We start from the raw sequence: 16921 nt of genomic DNA on the forward strand, positions 1-16921 counted from the left end.
TTACAAAATGATAATTTCATGTTCTCTTACTTGTTAGAGTATTTTGATATACAGATAAAACAAACAAGATATTAACTGGATGGATCATGCCTGGCCACTGAATTTTGTGAAGCAACAATTAAAAAGCTTAAATTTTGATTTCTGTGATTAAAAATAAAACCCTTAAATAAATATTTCACAGACTTTGTAGCTTTCAGTCCTTACCTATGGTGAGATGCATCCTGTATGTTCTTGAATGACCAGCATATGTTACAGAACCATTAAAGGTTGGTTAACCTTTGCAGTCTAATTTTGACCTACAAGCTACTTAATTTAATCATCCCCCCATAGAAAAGGATTGAATCATTAGGAGCCAGCTTGTAGCAATAGCTATATTACATCAGATCTTCATTAACCCAAGCTAATAATGGCTATGGACTAATGAAACTCTCCTCTCTCTCCTCCCCCTTCTTTTCTGATTCTCAAATGAGAAACTGCCCATTCAGTGGCCCCTAATATATGGGGGAGGAGTAGGGAGCAGGGGAGGGGGATAATGAGGGCTGTGTAAACTAAATTTTTAATTGGGTCTAAATTTAATCAGTTTCTAAGACATGAAATTCCTAGGTTGAGAGCTACCCCCAGTCTTCCAAAAGAGGAAAGAGCAACCAAAGAAAGGCAGAAAGAGAGAGGAAGGAAGAATGTACAGAAGAAGGGAAAGCAGAGTGAAAGAGAGAAAGAAAAGAAGGGAGAGAGAGAGAGAAAGAGAGAGGGGGGAGAGAGAGAGGGAGAGAGAGAGGGAGGGGAGAGGGAAAGAGGGAGAGAGGGAGAGAGGGAGAGAGGGAGAGGAAGAGGGAGAGGGAGAGGGAGAGGGAGAGGGAGAGAGGGAGGGAGGGAGGGAGAGAGAGAGAGAGAGAGAGAGAGAGAGAGAGAGAGAGAGAGAGAGAGAGAGAGAGAGAGAGAGAGAGAGAAAACTATCATGTTTGTAGGGAACAGAGCTGGAGGTGGGAGACAGGGCTGCATTCTTTGGGACAGGATTTAAGTGTGTCTGTGTCTGTGTGTGTGTCTGTGTGTCTGTGTGCACATGCACACGCTTCCTCACAGCATTGTAAAGGTAGTACCACTTTCCCTGCTGATTCTCTTCTCAGGAAAGGGGGGAGGATTGGACTTGACAAGGGCCTTGCACTGTAAGTAATCCTTACAGCACAGCCCTTGCCAATCCTAGGCTCCTGCCAGCTCCCAAGAATATGAAAAGGGGAGGAGGAGGAGGAGCGCGTGTCTCCCCATCCCTGCCTCCTTCCCACAGGGAGAGTGGATACTTGCTTGCTAGGAGCAAGGAAAGCCTCAGTAACTAGCTTAATAACCCAAAAAGATGGTCAAGGCCTTTGCAAAAAAAAATGCTAATATTAAACTCTTTTTATTCATTCTAGGTGCCTGGATTTTAAACTTTTGCTTTCCCCTTTCTGGAAGCAAACAATGAGATTTTAAGGCCTAAAAAACAGCAATTTGTGTATCTTATAAAATGAATCTAGTAGAAAGAGAAGGGCATGTAACACTAGATTTTAATTTAGAAAGATCTGATTCTGAATCCTGACTCATTTATTGGCTATGTGACCTTGAATAAATACCTTTACAGCTTTGAACCTGTTTCTTCATCTGCAAAATGGGGACAAGACCAACAGCTAGGGATCAAATGAAATTATGTAAAGAACTTTGCAAATCCTAAAGCATTTTATATTATTGTCATTATTTTCTGTATATGAGTAAAATAATTTCTTCTGTGTGGAAAGGACAGACACTAAATCAGAAGTCTGACACTGTCACAAGCCTGGCATAAGCTCTCATCACTTCAAACTTGGATTTTTGCAATAGCCTGCTGCTTGGTCTCCCTGCCTCAAGTTTCTCCCTACTCTAGTCCATCCACCACAGTTGTCAAAGTCATCTTCCTAAGGCATAGTCTGACTATGTCACTTCCCTGCTAAATAAGCTCCAATATCTCCCTTTTACCTTTGAGATCAAATATAAAATCAAAGACCTTCACAACCCCCCTTTCCAGTCTTCTTACATCTTACTCCCCAGCATGCTCTCTGTGAACCCATGACACTGGCCTCTTTCTGTTCCTCTCACAAGAAACTTCATCTCCAGATTCTGGTCATTTTCACGGGTTGTCCTTCATGCCTGGATTTCTCTCCCTCCTCATCTCTCTCTCAGCATTGCTTGCTTCCTTCAAGTCTCAGCCAAAAAACCCCCATCTTCCATAAGAAACCTTTCCCGAGCTCCCTTACAGTTAGCTGATTATCTCCAATTTATCCTGTATATATTTTGCTTGTATGAAGTTGTCCACATGTTGTCGTCCCCATCAGACTGTGAGCCTCTTAGGGGCAGAGACAATCTTCTGCCTTTCTTTGTATCCCCAGTACTTAGCACAGTGTCTAGAACACAGTAGGAGCTTAATAAATGCTTATTGACTGGCTGACTTGGGCAATGTGGTCTCTAACTCTGGTTCCATTACTTGTGACTGGGCAAGTCATTTTTCTCAGAGCCTCCGTTTTCACATCTTTAAAATAGGGATAATGATAGTTGCTATGCCTACTGCACAGGATTGATGTAAGGATCAAAATGAAATAATAGTTGTGAAAGTGCTTTGGAAACAGTAAAGCACTATTTACAGCATTGTTCCATGGGCTTAAGCCATATGAAGTCTAAGGAAAAGGAATAAACTCTGAGACCAGAGGACCAAGAGTGCTTATCCTTGGTCCCCTTGTTCTCTCTTACCTAATTTTTCTTTCCTTTTACTTCTCTTTATCTGTTCTGAAGATTGTCTGACTCTCAGATACCCATCAAGTACCATAGAACCTTATCTTCTCCATCCTAGAATGCTGAGAACTGAACACAAAATTCCAAACAACAAAGCTAAAGACTCTAAAGCTGAAACTATATTGTAATGAGTGATATGCTGGTAAATGGTAACAACTGGTTAAAAAAAATCACAATTAGCCTGGCACATTGAAAGTTTAATTTGCATTATTAACATTACTTTCTTAAGTCTAGAAATCAACAAAACTTTTGATCAAGCTCTAATGCAGGTTTTTCAGTTTCTGGAGGTGTGAATGCTCACACTGAAAATTTAACAATTGACTCTGAGCCCTTTCAAGTTGGCTCCAGCATGTTCCTGGACCAGTCTGATGTATCCAACAGCTTAGCCTCAGCAGGAAGCAGAAGGAACCACAAAAGAAAGAAGTTGGAGTGTTTTCAATAATAGATAAACAATTGTATGGGAAATTAAGTTAAATTAAATTTCACAAGCATTTAATTTGTACCTACTATGTGCCAGGCACTGTGAAAGACATTGGGGATTCAAAGAACAAAATACATATAGCCCCTAGCACCTGCATTCTACTAGGGCTGGGGGATGAGGACAACAGGAACACAGCTGTTCCTACACTATCACCACCCCCCCCACATACTTAGAAAATATAAAGTAATTTCTATGTAGAGGAGAGGACTCAATTAAATTTGGATGGAAGAAGCATGCTTCAGTGAAAAATGTGTGGGATTTGTATTCATCTTTTTTTATGCTGTCTAAGAGACTTGTCAAGTTCACATAGGCCTTCCCTGGTGTCTCAGGTTTTCAAAGGTGGGCTTGCTTCTGGAATTGGTAACTGAGGCTCTGGGTTCGCATCTCTTCCCAACTACTTCCTAACTGTGTGACCTTGGGCAAGGTGCTTAACTAGGTCTTAGGCTTGTCATCTTTAAAATGAATGGTTTAGACTAGATGACTTCTTAAGCTTACTCCTATTTCTAAATCCGATGATATTTTCATTCATCCTGAATGTGGGACTAAAGTAGAGACCAGATCATCAACTGTATTCTGGACATGATAGGCATGGAAAAAGGATGGTTTTGACAAAACTGTGGTTCCAAAGTCTAAAGGATCCCAGTCAATAATCATATCAAAGGGCATACTGCATAGAACAGTGATCTCCAAATTTGTTTATTTATTTTTACCATACACCCTAGTCAGTTTAAAACTTTTAAGCATATGCCACAAATATGTATAAATAAGTATATTTACATATTTATAAATTATATACATATGCTACTGCACTAATGATTATGCATGTCATAAAACTACAGCAAATACGTAAAATAAAAAGGGATAAAATATGCACTCTTTGCTCTTTGAGTTCATAGGGAGCCAGTGAAGCTTACTAAATAAGAGAGTGACCCTAGCAGATCTGCATTTCGGAAAATTCTTTTGGATTGGAGTGAGAAGAGTCTTGAGATAGGGAGAAGCTATGTAAGAGAGGTGATAACAAATATGAACTAGGGAGGTCATATAAGCAGAGAGAAGGGGACAGATGGCAGAAATGTGGAAGTAGAAACAAGATTTGGCAGCTGATTGGATATGTGAGACAACTGAGAGGGAGGAGTCAAGGATGATACCAAGAAGGATACCATGGTTCTGAGTCTGGAGGGGTAAGGGGTGAATTTAGAAGGAAAGGTAATATACTGAGATCTGTAATAAAGATCTAACCCATCCATGTCTGTGACTCTCTATATCCTATGAGAGTCACTGTACCTCCAAAATAGGCAGAGAACAGAGCCTACCTTTCCAAGGGGTCCAGTCAATAATAGGGCTTTTCTTCAATACAACCACACTACATCTTTTACCTGTTATGGATTTCCCCATTTTTTCTTTTAAAAATATCTTACTGATATCTTTTATTTTCATGTCACCTCCATTTCTGAATGTCTCCCTCTCTCCTCTCACTAGTGAGCCCTTCCTTGTAACAATAAAACAGAGAAAACAGTTCAGCAGAATAAAGCAAGATATCAATTGAATCTGACGGCATACATAACGTTCTACACTCATGCTCCCCTATCTTGTAAAAAGAGGCTGTCCCTTGGAGTAATTAAATATGTCTGAGTTTATTAGTAATTTGGTCCTTGAAGCCTGTTGGAAAAGATTATCCATGCTGATGGTGTTCTCTCAGTCCCACTATTTAACTAACTATTTGACTTTGGAACAGATGATCTCTGAGATTCCTTTGATTTCTAAGACTCATGTGCCTTTTCCTTGAGATAGGCAGAAAAGTCCCCTGATCATCTGCTTCAGAATTCTAGGGATCAAGCCAAAGTTATCATCTTCTTGGCAGAAGACATGTGGAATATAACCAAAGACATGTCTTCTTGGTACCCTTTCAAACAGAATAAGTTGAGCTCTTCATGAAGTCAAAGGAACAGACTGTTCAACAGGTTGCATCCTAAGTTCTATCCTGAGCTAAATTTATTACTCAGCAGGCAATGAATTGAAAGAATTTACTGCAGAACACAGCCCTACAGATTCTGACAGATAAGGAAGCACCATCAGGCCTCTTTCTGGGCACAATTTCCTGATTTACGGGGATGTGCCAATGACACAGGAGGTACCCCATCAGATATTATACATTTTTCCCCCAACATCTGTTCCCTCTCTTCCAGCCTCTCAGTGCTATTTACATTTGTTTTCATTTATTTGCTGAGACCTAGTGGTGAGACACACATACGTATTCTATAAAGGAAAACTGCGTGGGTTGTACCCGGATGGTATGTAAAAGATGTTAGAAACACACAATCTGTTGCACAAGGTACACCTCCCTGAGCCCCTAGATATCAAATCCAAGGACCATGGCTAAGGCTTGGTAAGCTCAGTCAGCTCAATCTCTCACCAGGATACCTGGATGGAATAGAAAATCACTTATTGTAACATTTTTCTTATTTTTCTTACACACACACACACACACAACTTTTAATTACAAGGATGAAATGTGCATAGAATACTGCATCTTTACAAAGGCAGCACCAAGTAAGAATCAGAATTGTTATCATTGTTACCTTGTCTTCTCTTTGATTACTTTCTTTATTTGGAGTTTTTTAATTGAAAAGGGGAGAAATGTGTTCTTGGAGGCTCTGATTTTATGTCTAGAGAGAGCAACTGGATTGATATCTCCTATTCAGAGAATGAAAGAGATTCATTGCCGTTAACACAAAGGCTGTGGGAATTATTGTGCTTGTCATGTGTCTACCTAATTTCAAAAATACCCAGAAGTTTACAAATATACCACTTTTTTTTTTGGCATCATGGTAATAAAATAATTTGTTTGATTGTCTTTTTCCTTCCCTATTTTTCATGTACATCTTTGGTAGATGATTTAAATGGGTTGCCAAAAATCCATATGGAGATTGGGAGAGGGGGGACAGTTAATTGTCCATCTGTGTTGTCTCCACTATGTCAAAAAGTTGGGATATTTGGAAACCTCTGGGTGTCTTGGGCCATGGAAAACATAACGACAAACACAATGATGCATACAGTTTAGATATTTTCAGCTTTGGTGTCAACTGTCTTGTTCATATTTGCATCTCCATAATTTAGCACAATACCTAGAATATAGTAAGCTCTTAATAAATGCCCTTCCTTCCTTCCTTCCTTCCTTCCTTCCTTCCTTCCTTCCTTCCTTCCTTCCTTCCTTCCTTCCTTCATTCCTTCCTTCCTTCCTTCCTTCCTTCCTTCCTTTTTTCCTTCCTTCCTTCCCTCCCTCTCCATCTCTGTCTCTCTGTCTCTGTCTCTTTCTCCTACAGTAAACCAAAATAACCAAATTCATTTTTTTTCCTATAACCTGTTAGAGTCAGTGGTGGTGGTGAGGAGGGAGCCATTCACTATCAAAGCTCCAGGAACAAAAGCAGGCTCTGGAAAGAGTATATAACTTAATTTTGATTATGTCATCATTGATCTAATGGAACCTGATTTCGAGTGAATTGTACATTTTTAATGGTTTATTAAACAAATTCAATAAACATTTATTTAATGCCAAATATGTGCAAGGAACAATACAAGGTAGTAAAGGTAAAAATCAATTAATCAACATGCATAGATGAAATGACTACCATGTGCCAGAGGTATGTGCTAAGAGGAATGCAAAAATAAAAGTGAAATTGGCCCTTCCCTTCTGAGGGCAAGCCAACACTTGCATATATAGATTTATAAAGACAAAACCAAAAGGACTGGAAATAAACTGTTGATAAATGTCTGTTGAGTTGAATTGATCATGGTAAGTCACTTTGCATCTCTGGTTCTCAGTGTGCTCCTATGTAAAATGACGAGGTTGGACTTGGAAATCATTAAGGTTCCTTCTAGCTCTGAATTCCACAGAAATAGACAGTGGAGTACAGCATGCATTGCCCTGTGGGTCTAGAAAACGTCACATCTGAAAGGAAGCACATTCTCTAGGACTTCACCGTAGGCCATTCTCTCCCTCTACAGAAAAATAGAGTGTCTGCCAACCTATGAAGTGGAAAATCCTGTCATTTCATTTTCTCCCCTCCTCCAGATTTTTGTCCCCTGTCAGCACTCCCCCAGTTACTTAGCTGGGAATGTTGCCTCCTGTACATGATGCTAAGCATCTCTTTATTAATTGTGTTAACAGGTAAAGAGGGAAAAGGGAGCAGAGAAATCTAAGACTCAGTTCTTCCTATGAATTCATGTACAAATGCTACTATGTGCCTTAAAGGATTAATTTCACAAGCCTTAAATTGCAATTTAATTTGAAAACTAATTCAGCCCCATAATTGGCTTTCTGCTCAAATCACTGAGGCTAAAGATTTAAATTCTTAATATTCAGATGACTTTCAAGTATCTGGCCCCATCTGTGCATTAGTCCATGGTATTAATCTCTCAAGGGGATCTGTGCTGGCATAGAAATAAAATAAATAAATAAACGGGCCACACTAATAGAATAATCTATTTAGGAAAAAAGCCCTATGTTATATAGATGAAGGTTTCTTTAACTTCATTTCTAGCATGTAGATTTCACCTCCTAGCTATTTAATTTTTTAAAGTGATATCAATTCCAAAATTCATAATATAGACACTAATGCATTTGCGCAGGGTTAGAGAAGGTAGTGAATTTTAACTATAACATTTTTCACTTAAAAAGTATCAATAAGGATATCCAGCCACCTCATCCCCCACCCCATTCATCCATGATTACAAGAATTGTCCTGTGTTTCTTCTTATTGTATGGAAGTAATATCAATTCTGATTCTAAGTCAGAGAATGCCACTGAGAATTAAAAGAAATCAGAGTGAGTTCAGAAGGCTGAGTCATTTGTTTAAAAGTTACTTCAGAGTTTTTTTTCCAGGCTCTGACAATTGCTATGGGTGGTCTGTAAAGGTAGAATAGCAGGTCACAATTTTGTGAAGTCAGTGGGAATGGGTGGAGGAAGTGGGGTAAGATAAGGACCTTTGTTCTGGTGCCATTTAGATCAGTGGTCCTTGAGTTTCCATAGACTTTCAGTGGATTGTTCTAGTATATGATAGGCATAGAATGCCTTGACCTTGGCTCATAGCCTATCTAAATACTCTTCCTCCATCAATGTGAAGTCTTACCTCTTCTACTCAGCTTTTCTCCCCAACTACTTCATTCCCCTTTAATCTCTCCTTTACTTTTATACATACATATGTTTATATACATATATGTATACACACACCCATACATATATACACATACACACAGGTGGGGCAGCTAGGTGGTACAGTGGTTAGAGCACTGGTCCTGGAGTCAGGAGGTCCTGAGTTCAAATCCAGCCTCAGACATTTACTAGCTGGGTGACTCTGGGCACATCACGTCATCCTGTTTGCCTCAGTTTCCTCATCTGTAAAATGAGCTGGAGAAGAAAATGACAAACTCCTCCAGTATCTTTGCCAACCCCCTCCCCCCAAAGACCCAAACCAAACCCAAATGGGAAGAGTCATTGTTTGGATTCTGATGACTCAGAGTGAGCACAAATAGCAATTGTTTCTGTTTTGACCAGAAACCTCAAGAGTCTTTCCCTCCCAGATTGATTTTATTTTTTTGACTAAGTAAAAGAGACCATTCTTTGCCTTATTTTTACCTAGCCTTTATCACTGAATGGATGTTGCCTCAGACAAACTGAGATCTGGGAAAGACCTTAGCATAAAAAGGCCAACCCACATTCGGGATCATCTCTTGTCCTGATCTATATCTTGCCACTGGACCCGGAGGGCTCTGGAGGAGGAGAGAGTGAGGCTGGTGACTTTGCACAGCTCCATCTCACTTAAATGCAATGACAAGTCATGACATCTCCTTCCTGATGTCACAGTCCTCTTCGAGAATGAAAGACAAGCAAAGATAGGAGCATCAGGAAAGAACTTTGCTGATTAAGGCTGTCTTGGAACATAGGGAGTTCCAGCTATGGAGTGTAGCTGCAGCCTTTCAAACTTAGCTCTGTTCATGGAGAGGCCAAGTTTAAAAAAGCAGAACATAATTCATGGGGAGTAAAATATGGTCTTTTAAAATACACTCTCCAACAGGAACACTTTACTGGAATGTCAGCAACCAAACCAAAAGGAAAAGAAAAGCTTTTGCTCTATGGGGTAAAAAAAGCAAAAAGCAAAAAGCAAAATTCACAAAACAATATATTTCACAGTGAGGGATGTCTATTTCCCAAGACAGGTTTTCATTTGAAGGTCTCCTCAAATCCCACATGTTGATAACTCAAGGGGCTATACTTCTGTACTGATAAAGCTGTTTCTTAATGGGAATTTGGAAAATGGTCTCTTAAACATGAGAGAAAGAGTGAGAGAAAGGGAGACAGACAGAGAGACAGGCAGAGAGAGAGAGACAGACAGACACAGAGAGAGACACAGAGATGCAAAGAGAGTAGTGCAGGTAGTCCAGGACATTCACATGAGTCTCCAAAGACCTATGTTGGATCATCTTGATGAATTAAACCTTAGTTATTCAAACTACTAACCTAGAATCTGATTATTCACAACAAATAGAGCAGAAGTTAATTTCTGCTGCTTGTATTCATCCATTTGTTCAGTGAATATCTATTAAATATATACTACATACAAGTAAAAAGGCAACATGGTATAGAAGGGAAAGAGCAGGTTGTAGTCAGGAAAACCTAAATTTGAACCCTGCCTCTGATTCATCAGATGACCATAGGTAAACCACTAAGTCTTCCAGTGCTTTATCCAAACATTATAAATTATAGCTAAGTTGTAGATCTACATTGGTGGAAGGAGTTTCCACAACTGAACATCTTTACCCTGACAAAATCTCAGGTCCATTCCAGCCCACTTGACCTTTCTAGTCCCCCCCAGAATCTGCAACAAACTACAGTAGGTGCTGGGTGAGATGTAAAAAATAAACACAGTGCAGAAAGGGTTTTCTAAGTAAATTAATGGCACAATCAAGATTTCAAGGGCATGCATTTAACTGCCTTCAGAGTTGTAAAGGACTTGAGAACATGGTAGGGAAAAAGGAAGTTGTTAACATTAAGTGAATCCTGTGATCATTAAAACTCAATTCAACATCTTAGAATCACTGTTAGTTTTAAGCTTTTGTATAAGCTTGGAATTGCTAGAAGTAAGTATACCTTTAAAAAAAAATCTACATATTGTCTAAAAAAGTATATTCAGTCTAAAAGTCAGATGTATCACTAATTCAGGATGCCTTTCTCCCTTTAGATCATGTTAGTTAAGTTGGAAGGAATTTGTTTCCTTTTTCCAAGAATCCAGTTAAGAAAGGAGTCTTTTTGGTAGAAGGGTTTTTTGGGGTTTTTTTTGGTCATTGTTTAGTCAATTGCACCTATAAGGAAACAATCAATTCAAAAGTCCCTCAAATAGAACTGTCTTCCAGATCTCCTGTCCTGCTTCCATCTCAGCCCCACTGAGTAGAGCAACCCTGGTGGGGAAGGGCCCCACCTTCCCCAACACCAGTAATTGTGGACAACCCATCTTGATGGGCAAGTGAGCCCAAGAGTCACTGCTTCCCGCTTGTCAAAAGGTTCAAAATTAGAAAACAATATCATTTTGTCAGCGGAGATGACCTCAAGGATGATGCATTATCATCTGTTTTCTGTTGTAATCTAAGGACTATGTGACCTTCCCATCTAACTGGAACATGAAACCTCCTGTATGTGTTGTCTATATCTATCAGAAAGTGAGTTCCATGAGAGTAGGGACTATTGTTTTTTCCTGTCTGTAGCCCCAGGGTGAAGCACAATGCTTTGTACATGGTAAGCACAACAGATATTTTTCTCTTCATTTGTTAAATCATTCATTCATATATGCATTGAGAGTTCCATTGAGAGACATGCAAACAACTATGTACAATATATATGTCCATATATGTGTATGTGTGTGCATCTATGCATATATGTCTATATATGTATGTATGTATATATTATATATATATACACACATATAGCTAAATGCAACCAGGTGGTGCAATGGCTAGAGTGCCTGGCCTAGAGTCAGGAAGACTCATCTTCCTGAACTCAAATCTGATCTCAGATATTTATTAGCTGTGTGACCCTGGGCAAGTCACTTAACCCTGTTTGCCTCAGTTTCCTCATCTGTAAAGTGAGCTGAAGAAGGAAATAGCCAACCACTACATTATCTTTGCCAAGAGAACCCCACATGGGGTCACAAAGAGTCAGACATGACTGAAAGGAACTGAACAACACCACCCACCCACACTCACACCCATACCCACACTCTCACACAGAGAGAATCTATCCCTTCCTTGCTTCCCCTCTCTCTCTCCCTCTCTTTTTTTCCTTCCTTCCTTCCTTCCTTCCTTCCTTCCTTCCTTCCTTCCTTCCTTCCTTCCTTCCTTCCTTCCATCCGAGATAATCAACAATGTGCCAAGTAGTGTGCTAGGGCCTGGGGATAACAAAGAAAGACAAAAATAGTCCCTACCCTTTAGAAGCTCACAGTTGAATGAGGAAAGCAACATGCAAACAACTATATGTAGACAAGACATATACCAGAAAACTTGGTGATAATCTCAGAGGGAAGGTCCTACCATAAAGGGGGATTAGAAAGGACTTCTTGCAGAAAGTGGGATTTTAGCTGAGATTTGAAGGAAGCTAGGGAAGCCAGGAGACATAGCATTATGGAAAGACACAAAGACTTGTGCAGAGGGACAGTGTTACAGTATGAGAGTTCTGAGAGGGGAGGGATCAGGCTGGGCTGAGATAGTCAGGGAAGGCTTCAAAGAGGAGATGACATAGACAGGTCATGAATAACAGTGAGGAGAGGGGAAGGTATTTCAGTTTGGAAAAGGGTGTGAGCAATGGTAGAGAGGGGAATTCACAAGGTGGCTAAGTGGGGTCATAGATTTAGTGTAGGAAGGGACTGTAGGAGTCATCTAGTCCACTATCTTGTTTTATGGATGAGGAAACTGAGACTCAGAGCAGTGAAGTGATTTGTCTAAGGTCACAGAGATAGGATGTGTCAGAAGCAGAATTCAAAATCTGGTCCTCTGATTCCAAATCCAAGACTCTCTATTATACCACATTGTAGCTCGTTTTAATCCTTTGGTTTTAATTAATTGGGCAACTAGGTGGTACAGTAGATAAGAGGGCTAGACCTGGAGCCAGGAAGATTCATCATCCTGAGTTAAAGTCTGACCTCAGACTCTTCCTAACTTGTGACCCTGGGCAAGTCACTTAACCCTGTTTGCCTCAGTTTACCCATTTGTAAAATGAGCTGGAGAAGGAATGATGAAGCACTCCAGTATCTTTGACAAGAAAATCCCAAATGGGGTAACAGACAGACAGACATGACTGAGGAACGACTGAACATTACTTCTGAACAGTGAAGAAAGTGTTAAGATCTAAAATGCCCTAAGCACATTAGGATCATAGGATCATAGATTTAGACCCAGAAAGGACCTTTGAGGTTACCTTGTTCAACATTTCATTTGCAGATGAGGAAACTAAGGCCTCAAGAATTGAAGTGAGTTGTCCAGCGTCACTTAGATAGTAAGTGGCAGAGGTAGAATTTGAACCTTGTTCCTTTGATTCCAGATCTGGCACTAGCACTCTGTCCTCTGTCTCATTTTACCTACTCATGGTTTCATATAATTAATTTAGAATAATTATCTAGGGACAGAGATTTTCTTTGCCTCAGAGCTAATAATCTCCTGCTGATTTTAAGGGTCTTGGCACATGTCTAATTAATCAATCACTAGGGTCTTTCTTCAGGTAGTGATTGCCAAGGGCACCTTCACTAGGGCAAACATTCAGTTTGAATGCAAACTGTCCATCCTATACAAATATGGTGCTAATAATCTTACATGTATCTTGAGTTTGGTTTCCAGTGGTAAGAATGAGCAGCCTTGAACCATTGCCACTCTTTTATTTCAATTGAAAGAAGGTTTTTATTAGAAGAGGAAAGAATACAATTCAATGGAGAAACCAAAAAAAAAAGAGTTGGGAAAGTCTCTAGTGGAGCCTGGGCTAGGAAGAGACCTTGGGGTGAACTTGGGGTCTGAAGCTAATGTGTGCTGCGTGGATATATTTAACTATTCTAATTATATTACTTACATTTTTTGGGGCAATAAAAGACTCTTGTCTTGCTGAATCAATATTTAATATATATTTCCATTTGTTTTCTGAAAGAATATACGTCTTAAACCCCTCATTAGCCCATCAATCTCAGGAATAATGATTAATTCTGGCTGCAGCTTTCCCTCATTTCACAAAGACTCAGCACAGCACTCTTCTATTAGTATAATTTTCTGATGTAAGAGAAGAAATTGCAGTAGTGAAAGTATTTCTAGTTTGGGGGAGTCTCCTGCTTAGGTAATGGGATTCCATTCTCAATTCTGACTATTTTCTCTGCTCTGAATAAGGCTTGGCCTGGGATGGTAGGAGTCGGTTAAACAGAAGCAGGCTACCACTTCATCATAGTATTTTAAAGGGCACAGCCTTATCATTACTTGCATAGGACTAATATCAGAACTACAGATTTCTATGTTCCTTGGGGAGGGAGAAGTTGAAAGACAGAATTGACATGTTAATGTAAATGTAGGCCTTTAAGAGAAAAATGATGGTGTGGGGAAAGAAGGGTAATAATCACCAGGCCATGGGAAATTGGATGTTTTGGAATAGGAAGCCCTGCATTTGACCTGCTTCCAAGGCAGAATGCGCTCCATCAGTCACGGGCACCTCTCCTTCTGCATTCCGTACTCAGGAGGAGGAGGCCTGACGCTGATTTTCTACCTTAAAGGCTTATCCGGATTTTTGCTGAGAAGATGCTATAAGTTGCTGCTTTTGTTATCCTAATGAGAAAAGCTAGTTAAACGTTTGGGAAAACTTTCCATATCGATTGGTTTTAGCAGATGTGGGAAATTAGATTTGTTATGAAAATAACACCCAGAATGCAAGTCCTTTCCAACCTCACGCTGGCTCTGTCTGAATCACCACTGGCTGCCACACGCTGCCACACTAGAGTCATTGCTGGCTGCTATGTTAATAGAACCACCCCCTACCGCACAACTCCTTAAAGGAAATGGCTGTCAGAAAGGTGTTTACCCCACCCATCCCTCTTCTGTCCAAAAAGAGAGGTAAGAGGAAGGTCCTAGGAGAAACCATGTCACATTTTTGTCCTTTTCTGTGCCAGGGTCATGCAATCCTGAAAGACAATCAGTAGAGAATGCAATTCACCTTGTAGAAAATAGTAGCCCCTGGAGACCATTCTATGACAACTACCTCAGGCAGTGAGAAAGTAATGATAAATGCCTGCTGACACCAACCTAAAGCCAGTCACTGGTTAACCCCTCCATCAGGCAAAGCAGCTGAGAACAATTTCCTCTGAAAGCAAGTGTATGGCAAAAAGGAACACACCGCTGATAGATTTAATAATATCACTAGCCACCTTCATACAAAGTATTTCTCTTGATTTCTAAAGACAGTCTCTGTAGAGTCTCCAGTAAGCTCTGGATATACTCATGATACACTGGTTACTTTTGTTCAGTTTGTTTTTCAGATGTATGCTACTTTTCATGTACCCATTTGGGGTTCTCTTTGCAAAGACACTGAAATGGATTGCCATTTCTTTCTCCAGCTCATTTTACAGATGAGAAAATTGAGGCAAACAAAGTTAAGTGACTTGCTTAAAGTCACACAGCTAGTAAGTGTCTGAGGTTACATTTGAACTCAGGAAGACGAATCTTTGTAACCACAGACCCAGTGCTCTGTGCACTATGTGCTATCTGTTACTGAATATTGGACATCTAATTTTTCTTGGTTTGCCTATCCCCCAGACTTCTACTATTACTGAAACTCACATTTGCTTATTCACTTTCGGCAAGCCCCTTTCCCTAGATGATTTTATTTCCTACCTGTAAAATGGCAATGGGTTCCCTCTTACTGGATGGGTATTGGCTGGGTGTGCTTTCACGGAAATTCTTTTTTGGGTATGGGTTGGACTGGATAGTTTCCTTCCAACACTAATATTTGGAGAATCCCTGATTCTGTGCAAATGAAGTAGGATGCTTGTCCTTTTTGTGTGTCATGAATCCCTTTCGTGGTCTGGCAAAGGAAGCCTATGGAGTACTTCTCAGAAAAAAATGTTTTTAAATGAACAAAATAAAATATCTAGGATTGCAAAAGACACCAATTATGTTGAAATAGAGTCATCAAAATATATTTTGAAAAAAAGACAAATCCATGGAACCATAGATTAAGAACCCTTGGACTAAGTAATCTCTAAGATTTCCTCTGGCCCTGTTATTCTAAGGTTATAACTAAATTTAAGTAAAGGGATATTTGCTAACTGTTCAGAATATTGTCTTCCTCCTTCCTCACCAAAGTTATCTAGGGCTGAATTGTATGAATGTTATTATCATATTAATTATATCATATTAATTATTATCATAATTAATATTATTTATATAGCATTGTAAGGTTTGCAAAGTACTCCATATATCTCATCTCATTTGGTCCTCACAATGATCCTTGGAAATAGGTATAGTATCTACTATATGTTGCCCCCATTTTGCAGATGAGGAAACTGAGGCTGAGAGAGGTGAAGTGACTTGCCCAGAGTCACACAGCAAATAAGTGTCTCAAGCAGGATTCAAGCTCAGGTCTTCTAATTCCAGGTCCAGCATTTTATCCTGAATTGGTGGCTGATCTACTCCTAGATTCTTTGAGTCAATTATTTTAGGCAGATTCTAATAATTCTCGGAGACCCAAGCTGTGATGCAACTCCTTTTTAAAAATCAGTGAACATGTAATGGATTGCCATTATAGGCATGGAATATGACTGGCATTGTTAGAAGGCATTCTGCTGTGATGAGGTCAGAGAGCTAATAGCCTGTTGGGGCATATGTGATGAAAACAAAAAATTCAGAGAAGTCCCAGGCATAGTTCTCTCTTCCTTCTAAGGTAGGGATGGGTGGTGGGAAAAAGAGGAAGTGAATTTATCAACTGCTCCTTGTCATTATCATTATATTCATAGGGGGCCAGATTGAGTTTCATTCAGAGTTGGGGACTCCATTATTTATATGTAAGATGCAGTGTGGGACTACCGGCAAGGTAAATCAGAGGTGGCCCACTGTGGGCAATGTCTGCCGACACACCAGAGCTATGGCACAGTACTCTACCTGGTTTGGAGCCCTCATCCACAGATCCATTGTAGACTTGGTTTATAAACTCTGGCCTGTTGTCATTCATATCAATCACATAGATGTAGAGGTCAATAGGATTCTCCACCTTGTTTCCATTCATGTCCACTGCATGGGCTCTAAGCTGAAAAAAACAAATAAAAAACAGAAACAATACATGGTCAGAATGTGAATTTGGCTGATGCTTCCAAATAGTTCTGAGGGCTGCTGTCACATACCAGAGCAAAAAAAGCATATATATATAGTTTCCATCCAAAGTCTACCAGATTTATGGTACTTTCCAATGAGATGAAATCTGTCTTTTTTTTTTTTTTTAAAGAAGTAAAGATGATGAATGTCTGGGTGTTGAGGTGGGCTTACTTCAAACACTCCTTTAACACTCTAACATGTACAATGATTCATTGGTGGAAAAAAAAGTAAGAAAGTATGCCAGTAACCTTAAAGAGTAAGTTTCTG

General features: G+C 39.7%; 1 protein-coding gene across 1 annotated transcript in view; it reads right to left on the reverse strand.

The window, feature by feature from the left end:
* Positions 1-16921, reverse strand: part of CDH4 (cadherin 4) — a 1168514-nt gene that overhangs the window by 215724 nt on the left and 935869 nt on the right. Inside the window, exon 6 of the mRNA XM_072633380.1 lies at positions 16445-16589. Coding sequence (XP_072489481.1) covers positions 16445-16589 — 145 coding nt within the window. The remainder of the gene's footprint in view (positions 1-16444; positions 16590-16921) is intronic.

The sequence above is a fragment of the Notamacropus eugenii genome, chromosome 1 (genome assembly GCF_028372415.1).
Source record: "Notamacropus eugenii isolate mMacEug1 chromosome 1, mMacEug1.pri_v2, whole genome shotgun sequence".
NCBI lineage: Eukaryota > Metazoa > Chordata > Mammalia > Diprotodontia > Macropodidae > Notamacropus > Notamacropus eugenii.